The sequence below is a fragment of the Malus domestica genome, chromosome 08, assembly GCF_042453785.1.
Source record: "Malus domestica chromosome 08, GDT2T_hap1".
NCBI lineage: Eukaryota > Viridiplantae > Streptophyta > Magnoliopsida > Rosales > Rosaceae > Malus > Malus domestica.
In genome coordinates, this window is record NC_091668.1 from 3,115,984 (window position 1) to 3,126,338 (window position 10,355).

Sequence of the window (10,355 nt, forward strand, 5' to 3'; positions counted from 1 at the left end):
AGTCATACTAGAGTAAGATTATCTCATATCATCAGGGTCGAAAGTAAGAGTATCTCATATCATGCTTTCTCCATGTCCTTTACTTTGTCCTTCTTCTTACTTGCAAAGACAAGGATAAAGAAAGCAATATGTCGGAACCTCCACTCAAACTTCGGGTAAGGAACCGACTGCCCGGAACCTTTGCCTGGTTGCTTACCTTACATTGCTCTCGAGTACTCATCTTCAACTGTTGATATGATGTTGGCTATTTACACTGAAGTTGTCGCACATGGATGAGTCACCAAGAAGTGATGAACTATTCAAATGCAAGGGTTGCATTCCACTTCTGCATCAGTTGACAAATCCTAGAAGAGAAGATGTCACACATGCATGAGGGAAAACCAGAGAAAATACCATTTCTGCAAGGGGAACAGATAAGGAAAATGAAAATGATACATTGAAGCATGTGGAGACAAGTGTAACAAACACGTGCTGATTCATCCCCGACAAAGTCGAATATCACTTGCCACGTGAAGCTTCTCATGGTCCAATTTCATTTAAGATCAAGCCTTGAAGGTCCTTGAAGAACTCACAAGTCTGATTCAAGATTAAGTGTCTACCACCCTTGAATTAAATTTAGCTCCAAATAAAATGAGTAAATTCAGACCTTTGGATGAAGTCTAGTAGAAGGCCCTCCAGCCCAGTTCAAGAACAAACTTGTGAAAAGTTAATAACAAGTAAAACACCTTTTTTGGTAACTCTCCTCGCTAAGAGACTGAAGCATAATGATCAATGACTAGCCTAAAGAATTTGAAATCAAGGGGAGATGCTTGTCAGGGGGAGCATCCAAAAACTGATCAAGATTTTAACAAGTTAATTGAAGACTTATGTGGGCATCCAAGGGGGACGTTGTAAATAGTGGGTATGTATGCCCACATGCATATAGTAAACATTTCATAAGTTTAATAGTGTTTTGTTTGCTTTTCAAAATGTTTGCTCTAGAAATAGAGCATTACAGGTGTTCAAAATGGGGTGATACAAGAGGAAGAGAGAAAAGAGAGAAAGAGGATAAGAGATAATAGAGAGAGTTATCTTTGTACTCTTATTATTCCAAATTATAATGAAAACACCACTGCTGCCCCGATGACGTACTCCAGTCACACTGACTGTAGAGGAACCTCGTAAATTTTGTGTCTTGTTTCTTTTATTTCACTGCGCACATTGTCGATTTTACAACAAATTTGTCGTTAAAGTTGTGTTTTACCCTTCTTTGGCAAGGTTTGGTTGGTGGTGCTCCAAATATATCTTATTTGGTTTGATGCGCTTTAACTTAATTGGCCCACGGTTGTTGCGATTCTTTCAAGGAACGGTCAGGTCTTCTCTAAGGAGATAAAGCTGACGTGTGGGTCTTTCTTTTTTCTCGATTGTTTTGCTTTCGTGTATATATTTTGTTATGGAAAATACTTGGCTGCTGAATGTTTCAGCAGGAACTCCTCTTGAAACTTCAGCAGCCAAGCAGCGTTCTTTTGTTATCTCGCTTCTGCGTGTTTGTCTTAAGTTTTGCAAGTGTTGTAACTGATGTGAATTTACTTTTATGTGAATGTGTATTTTTGTTCACTATTGTCTAATGAGTAATGTTAAAGAAGTCAAATTTTTAAACTAAATTACGTGGATGTTGATAGTTGGATTATTGATTAACGTGCTAATTTTTTTTATAGATGACACATCATTTAGTTTGCAAATTTGATCTCCTTATTATTATTCTTCTCTAATATTGTCAAGAAATACTCACTGCTCTAATTATAATCATTGGATGAGTTTAACATTCTAGGTTTGTCTATCCATTACACAGATCTCAAACTATAAACTCATTCAATAGTAATAAATAACATAATAAGGTTTACCATCACTTGCAAAATATTCCCGAAAATATTTCCAGAGTACTCCCATTAAAATTTGTCACGTTTATCAATTTTCCGTAAATCTATATTAAGGGCATGTGATAGCAATGTTGTATTAGGGTTAGATTTCGTGTTTCCCTGTTATTCGTATTTTTGTTGTTCTTTTAGTAAATTTATCTCTTAGACCATCTCCAATGGTTGGGCTAAAAGTCAAATATTTTAGCCCGGAAAATTTAGTTTTTAGCCCAGAAACAGCTTTTCTGCTCCAACCGTTCTGGCCTAAAATTTTAGCCCGGGATTATTAAAGAATGAACTTAGGCTTTTTTTTTTGTTAAATTTAATTTTTTTAAATAAATATGTAGACTATCGTAAATTAATTTTATGAACATTTTAATCTAAAAAAAAATAAATTCCAATAAATATTTAAAATTTAAAATTCTGATTTTTGGGCTAAATTTTGGGGGGGAAGATGGCCTTGGTTTAGCATTTAGCATTTAGCCCAAAATTTTCCCTTGGGTTGGATTGGGTTTGGGGGAAAATTGTGAAAGGTAATTTGATTTTTAGCCCACCATTGGAGTTTGTCTTAACCTCCAAAAAAAAAAAAACAAATATATATATATATATATGTATTATCTCTTAGTCTTTCTTCATAATATCAATGGGTAAAAATAATGTACCTATATTTAAAACCCTCCGTTTCATCACTGTACTATGGGATCTGTTCGAAAAAGACATTAGGTGTTGTCACGTTGAGCGAAACTTGAATCCCTTCATCGTATATGTATCAGAGTACTGCGGTTCTTCTTTGTTCATGAGTAGTGATTCGATACCAATTTGTTATTATAGTTGTATATAAAAATTCATTTATAGTTTTAGTTTCTTACTTTTCTTCTATACAATTCTTTATTTTTTGGTTTAACAACGAGATTAAACGCTCGACAAGAAAATCATGAGATTTTAGGGTATATGCGATCTGATATACTAGTAAATAGAGTATTAGGTTTTTATTCATGCGCTCCGAGTTCGAAACTCCTCATCTCTTAAATTAGTGTAATGGATTCAAACTCTCCCCCTCCCTCTAATAATAGTAAAACTTTTAAAATATCATGAGGTCTTAGGGTCCAAGCAACGCCTATAACCACAACAACCAAACCTTATGACACTAAGTGAGATTGCCTGTATGAATCTTAGAACGTTATTACGCTCGGTTTTGCGTCAAATCTTCCAAGCAGCGTCTGTCAGTAAAAAACACCGACAAGAGACATGAGCTGGATCAAAATATACTATACCAAGTCTTTTTTTCATATTGCTATAAGCATGTTTAGAAACAAGCATTGTTCTAAAAATCCGCATCTAGCGCCACCCAGGCACTAGACTGTTGACCATCGCCTCAATTAATCCCTAGGTTTTTGAAAATTAAGAAATGGCTCGTAGACCTACTTAGGCGCCTGCCTAGACAGTGTAGACCCATGTAGGCCTCAGCCTAGATCGCAATTCTTACTTAGATTGAAAATAGATAACTTTCATTTTGCATTTTATTTTTTTAATAAATTATGAGAGACCAGTTGAATACTTAGATTAACCCACATTATATGCTTGTTCCTCATGTTTTCAATATGTTCTAAAACTTTATAATCTATATGACATCCTATTTTGCAATTTGTGTATCCCAATGCAATTATGTATTTTTTAAGTATAACATACACTTGTTTATACAATGTATAATGAATTTACTTAAATCCTCCTAATCCGTTAGGCCAGCGCCTAGGCGCTAAGCCCCAGCGGACCGCTCAACTAACACCAAACGACATTTAAAACCTTTGAAACAAGCACATGTAATGGATAGATAAACACAAAATTACATCAATTCCCTTCTGTGGGGAAACAAATATCAAAGCATGCATTATTATCGTTTTTTCTTTCTGTAACCCTATCTATATAAAATGATTATGCCTTGTATGATTGTGACTAAACGTAACATTTGATATAACGTGATATCGTTTCGTGCTATCATTGATTAAGTTGAAAATATTGAATATCTTGCCAAATATTAATCAAATTATATGCTTTGTATCTATCGTCCCTTCGGGGACATCCGATAAAATATGTTTTGTGTCACATGTCAGCTCGGGCTCCCACCACATCTCAGGTTCGACTTCACCGTAATACGATATTGTCCGCTTACAGAATTCACTCCCCTGTTCATGACATCGAGTAGGTCATGATGATATATTTAAACCCTAGATTTGAGCAAACTATGAGGGTTTTAAGGGTACCTTGAACTAACAGAATATAAACATATCACTTAATTTGGATAACCCTCCTTAGTATCCTATCATTACCCCGCCCATAGAAACAGACCTTATCCTCAAGGTTGAAAACTAGGAAATTGTTGTCTAAAAGCATCAAATTCTTCCCAAGTTGCATCCTCCTTAGAATGATTTTTCCAATGAACAAAGACTTCAGGAATCTGAGAGTTGGCCTTGGTGACCACCCGCTGCTGGAGGATGGCTAATGGAGTTGCCTGTAATAGACCTTCATCAGTGACATCAGGAAGTATAGTAGTAGGAGTCACACCCACACCCAATTGCTTCTTCAAATAGGACACATGAAAAACAGGATGTAATTTCGAGTGAACAGAAAGTTTGAGTTTGTAAGCGACTGCCCCAACCTTTTCCAACACCGCAAAGGGTCCATAAAACTTGGGTTGTAACTTGTGAAATGGATGACAAGCCAAGGACTGATACTGGTAAGAAACAAGTCGGAGGTAAACCATATCACCCACTTCAAAAGTGAGTTCAATACAATGTTTATCTGCCTGATGCTTCATCCGCACCTGAGCCGCTTCCAAATTCGTCTTAAGTTGAGATAGAATATGTGATTGGCGTGACATCGAGTAGGTCATGATGATATATTTAAACCCTAGGTTTGAGCAAACTATGAAGGTTTTATTTAGATTTACGTTTATGTGCTTTAATTAATTCGAAATTAGTTATTTCACATCAAATTGTCACATCCCGGCCCCGGCCCCCACCACATCCAGGCTCAACTCCACCGTAGCACGATATTGTTTGCTTTGGGCCCCGACCACCCCCTCATGATTTTGTTTATGGGAACTCACATGATAACTTCCTAATGGGTCACCCATTATGGGATTGCTCTTGCCCGAACTTGTTTAACTTCGGAGTTTTGATGGAACCCGAAGCCAATGAGCTCCCAAAAGGCCTCGTGCTAGGTAGAGATGAGAATATACATATAAGACTTACAGGATCCACTCCCCTGGACGATGTGGGATGTAACATCTTGTATTTATCATGTTTATTGTTGTTCTTTGAAAATAAATTAAAAATGATAAACATACTAGTATACAAGTTGCACTAAAAATTTTCAATCAAGAAAAACTAAATTGGTACACGCATATACCAAGTATTTTCAACGACAAAAAACTTATATCAAATATCAAAGAAAGATGAAAAAAATTGCATATGCTTAATAGTTCGAGATTATCTGAAACTAAAAGCTTGTAAAATATATAAATTTCGAATTATGTTTAAAAAAAATATTCTAAGATAATTGCATGTGCAGGATTTCTTTGGTTTAAACTCTCCCCCTTCACTTTAGTGTAAATTAGAATAATAATATTGCATGTATCACAAAAATCCAAAGCAACTCTGATATGAAAATTTAAATTTGATTTTAAAATGTTTTCTAATCTGATCCGTCCAAAAATTATCGCTAGAGAAACACTAGAATATTCTTATTTCAACATTTTCACTTTATATCATGTGTACCCTACTAGAACTTGAAGCTAAAATTTCAATTTTTCATGTAAAATAAAATATACGTGACATGAATTTAAATAAAAATGTTGATTTGAGAATGTAAGTGAGATATCGCTAGTAAACCCCTTATCTCTATTCTCAATAAATAATTATTATTTATCAAAATAAATGTCTCTACGAATCTTCTCAGCCTTAGTGAATCACACGATGATGGTTACGGATAGGTTGAAATGCCTGTGAGTTTTCTAATTTTCAAAATGATGGACTGAGGTGCGAAGCCACCAACTTGTTCTTTTCTTAAAAAAAAAAAAAAAAAAGGAGAAAATAGAGTAGAAGAGAGGATCAGGAAAATAAAAACAAAAAAGGCCCATAGTGGGCCGAGCAGATGGTTATGTACTGAGCCCAATACTTAACCTAAGCCAGCCCAAGCCTTAACCCAACTCAGGCGATCCACGTTGTCGTATTACCTTAACAACCGACTCAAACGACACGTGTAATATTCCCTGTCGCAAACTACGGCAACATCAGCATCTCACTCAATCTTATCCGAATCTAATTTAACTACTCGTCAGTTGGCGCGTTCAAATCCATCCGACGATCTGCCGCCAAAATCTCGACCTTCTAACCGTCCGATTAATCCAACTGCATCAACGTGCCTGGAATGCGCTTACCATTTAATCCAATTCAAATCTTTTTAATTTTTAAGTATTCACGAACATGAAGAACTCAGTCATGCCGATTTGGACCGAGTCGACTCGGAATCTAATCACACCAGTCGTCGTTTTGGTCATCACATTCGCCGCCACCGTCAAACTCTCTCAGTCTCTCTACCGCTACAGCCGCCGCCGTGAGAGAAATCGGTCTGAAACGATGTCGCCCGCTTCCTCGTCTGGAAACGACGCCGACGTGCGGCGCAGCCGTGTTCGCTCCAGCAAGCTATACTTCGACATCCCAAACTCCAAGGTAAATCTGTACGTTGATTTGATCTGCGTTTTGAATTTTGTGCTTTGGATTGGAGTCTGATTTTTTTTTTTTTGTGAATGATCAGGTGCCGTTGATTTACTCGTCCGCGTATGATATTTCGTTTCTTGGCATCGAGAAACTGTGAGTGATCGGTTTGTAGTTCTTGTGTTTCTTTTTAGTTCGAAATTTTAGAAATGTAGGATCCGTTTGGAAATGCTTCTCTAGAAAGCACTTGTGCTATTTGATAAAAATCCAAGTGCTTCTTGGAAGAGAGCGCTTCTTAGAAAATTACTTGGAAGCGCTTGTCTGGAGCAGCAACTGCTTTTACAATAAGCATTTGAATTTTAATAAATATGTCGACATGTTTACAGTAACTTCTAGCAGAGTCACTTTTGAGAAGAAGTGCTTCCTACAAAAGCAGTCCCAATTGCGAAGTGTCTGAAGCGCATTTGGTTCTATAAACAATTCCAAACGGAACCTAATTAGTTTCTTACTTTCATACCAATTTAGGCACCCGTTTGATTCGGCTAAGTGGGGTCGCATATGTGGTTTTCTGTTGGTGGATAATGTTGTGGATAAAAATTGCATCGTCGAGCCTCGGGAAGCTTCAAAGAATGATCTCCTTGTGGTAATTTATATGTCTCCTTGATTTAGTTTGTGTATTTTACTTTGTGATTGTTTGTTTGGCATTTGGATTTTACTTATTAGTTAACTTTGAACAGGTCCATTCAGAAGCATACTTGAATAGTCTAAAGAAAAGTGCAAATGTTGCTATGATAATTGAGGTAATAATGCTATAGATTACAAGTCGAATTTGGTTTGGTTCAGTTGGTATAAATATTCCCGAGTGCCTCTGACGTGGACTAATCATTCCGGCAAAGGCTTGTTTCATTCTATGCTATGAAGATTGTGACTTATTTGAGTTATGATGGTTAAGGTACCTCCGGTGGCTGTATTCCCGAATTGCCTTGTGCAGCAGAAAGTTCTTTATCCATTTCTCAACCAGGTGATTTATCACCCATGCTGCGGTTTCGCTTTTCAGTCATTTGGAAAGAGAGGAAAAGAAAAACAAGAGAAATGGTTTTATGCTATTCATATTGTTTTGCAGGTGGGGGGTACTGTCTTGGCTGCAAAGCTTGCAAAAGAGCGAGGATGGGCCATCAATATTGGGGGAGGGTTTCATCACTGCTCTGGGGAGAAAGGAGGTGGATTCTGTGTGTATGCAGATATTTCTCTTTGCATACACTTTGCCTTTGAGTGGTTAAATATATCAAGGTACTAACTTTATGACTGTGGGCGTGATAGTTGAATTATAGTGAGGTTTTGAAAATTTAATTAGTATTTTTAAAAAATAAAACTGTATGGATGTGATCTTTCATTGACTGTCGATACAGGGTGATGATTATTGATCTTGATGCACATCAAGGAAACGGCCATGAGACGGATTTTGCCAATGACAGTATGGTTACTTCTTGGTCCTCATAGGGGATTTGAACATTTGACTTGAGTCTATTCTGGAATTCCAATAACTGTTTTGTATGAACAGGTCGAGTCTATATACTGGATATGTACAACCCTGGAATATATCCATTTGTAAGTTTCCTCCTCTTCTAATGTTCTAAGATGCAAGCTTTTTGCACCAAAGTTGCCGGCTGTACTGCTGTAAAGGACTATGAACGCAGGACTCTAGCATAGACCAAGTGTCTAATTCCACCTTCATTTGATCTTCTGTAGGATTATGAAGCAAGGAGGTACATTGATCAGAAGGTTGAAGTAGCGGTGAGCCATTATTATTACACTTGCATATCAGATTATAGTTGTTTGCTACTATGAACTTCAGTAGTGTAATCCTTTTTCTTGAATTTAAACAGAGTGGAACGACAACAAATGAGTACTTGAGAAAATTAGATGAAGCGCTTGAGGTATATGGTTAACTTTGTCGTCAGATATGCTTGACCTCTCATTTCCTGTTCTAATAATATAAGCTATTTATGGTTAAGTACTCGGTATACCTTATTGCTTCAAAAAAGAATGTGAAAAGAACTACATAAAAACTGTATTTGTGTATGCTAGGTTGCTGTGCGTAGTTTTGATCCTGAGTTGATAGTCTACAATGCTGGAACTGATATTCTAGATGGAGATCCTCTAGGCCAGTTGAAGGTATCATCGTTCGTTGATCTTTTTGGTCAGACATAATATCACTTTCCTCCATTCTTTTCAGTTCCACATATGGCACATAATCGTGAAATGCAAGTACACGGATTTTCTTCATCAGTTCTTTGTTGATGTGTGTTCATGTTGGCTTGATTTGTAGGTCAGTCCTGATGGGATAACTAATAGAGATGAGAAAGTGTTTAGTTTTGCTCGCAACAGAAACATTCCTATTGTCATGCTCACATCAGGTGCTCTCTCCCTCTCTGTTACGAAAAAATGTCCAAAGTCTAGAAATGAAATTATTAACTTTTACTGATTTCCCGGTTCATTACAATAGCTAATTATGATTATAAGTTTGTTAGTACAAGACTTTGTCTACCTTTTCGAAGTATAACTAGGTTATTGGTTAATCTTGCTCATGCCGATTAGATGACGATTCTACGCAGACACACATGGTACTGTGGCATTCTTCAAAATTTTAATCCAGCCCTTTTGTGTTTCAGGTGGATACATGAAGTCTAGCGCCAGAGTTATAGCAGACTCGATAACCAATCTCTCGAAGAAAAGCCTGATAGATATGGGTAAAAACATCACTATTAGATGAAGTATTCCTCATCATTCACCATCAAGAGACCGCGGCACAGGTGTTCAGATTCGCACATTAGTTATTAAACTGAAATAAGCTAGGCATGTATATTTAGCAAAAGCTGTGTATATCCGTAGGTAAGTAGGTGTGGAAGGTAAAAATGCGCGTAGATAGCACCATCCATTGTAATATACAGTTGCGCGCTACGCTACTCCTACTCTCCGAGACATAATGGCTTGTCACATTCCTCCGGATATCTGTATAGCTTTTGAGCTGCAGCCGGTCGAGATCTGAGTTAAGATGTCGATCCAGTGAATGAAAAAAATTAGCGTTACTTCGATCATCTTCTTCTCTTCCCCTTACGGTTACAGGTACTTAGTTCATAGTTATGCAATATGTATGTATCAAACCTTCTTTATCGGTATGTCCTACGAAATTTCGAAATGAGGTCAAAAGACTGCCGTCGACTGCCGTTCTCTAATGCTTAAGCCTGGACTTACGTTGAGTATCACACTTGACATTATAAAGAATCCGTTGCCGTACAAAACTAAGTACTTATTATTTAACGTTTTCGTACCCTCTTTCCCCGCTTTTACCGCTATGTAAAGGTTTTTTTTCCTTCACAAAAATACTGTTAGTGGGTTATATTGTTAGTGGAGAGGGTGATTGGTGGGGTTGAACTCAAGCATCAGGTGCATAGGCATGATTGTTTTCCGTCATTGATGTAAAACACTGTCTACATTTCTATATATTGTTGAGTGTATTAGTTTTTAGCTTGTATTATTGGGAAAGCCCTTAATTTGATAGGTGGTAAATGTATTAAGAGATGGTTTTTGTGGAGATAGGATTCTCGTCAGATCTTCTTTGTGAGGATCTCCGGGATCCTTTAATCTTGTCCGCTCATCGTACATCATGTGATCAGTTTTCGTCAGATACTGTTTGTGTTCAATTTTAAAAAATATAATTTAAAATGATTTCTGACCGTACAAT

General features: G+C 37.0%; 1 protein-coding gene across 1 annotated transcript; it reads left to right on the forward strand.

Annotated features, from left to right (window-relative positions):
* The first annotated feature begins 6,155 nt into the window (after positions 1–6,155).
* LOC103440593 (histone deacetylase 2) lies at positions 6,156–9,708 on the forward strand. Its single transcript, XM_029106689.2, has 13 exons — positions 6,156–6,625; positions 6,711–6,766; positions 7,136–7,253; positions 7,348–7,410; positions 7,563–7,631; positions 7,734–7,900; positions 8,020–8,084; positions 8,172–8,218; positions 8,360–8,404; positions 8,497–8,547; positions 8,699–8,785; positions 8,940–9,027; positions 9,283–9,708. Exons 1-13 carry the CDS (start codon positions 6,380–6,382, stop codon positions 9,381–9,383), a joined length of 1,203 nt encoding a protein of 400 aa, XP_028962522.2. The 5' UTR covers positions 6,156–6,379; the 3' UTR covers positions 9,384–9,708.
* Positions 9,709–10,355: the final 647 nt, after the last annotated feature.

What these genes read in the sequence shown, in the direction of transcription:
- LOC103440593 (XM_029106689.2), top strand. Translation starts at nt 6,380, where the DNA reads ATGAAGAACTCAGTCATGCCGATTTGGACCGAGTCGACTCGGAATCTA. An exon ending in TTTCTTGGCATCGAGAAACT is followed by an intron (nt 6,767 to 7,135) that starts GTGAGTGATCGG and finishes ATACCAATTTAG; the next exon opens with GCACCCGTTTGATTCGGCTA. An exon ending in TATTGTCATGCTCACATCAG is followed by an intron (nt 9,028 to 9,282) that starts GTGCTCTCTCCC and finishes TTTGTGTTTCAG; the next exon opens with GTGGATACATGAAGTCTAGC.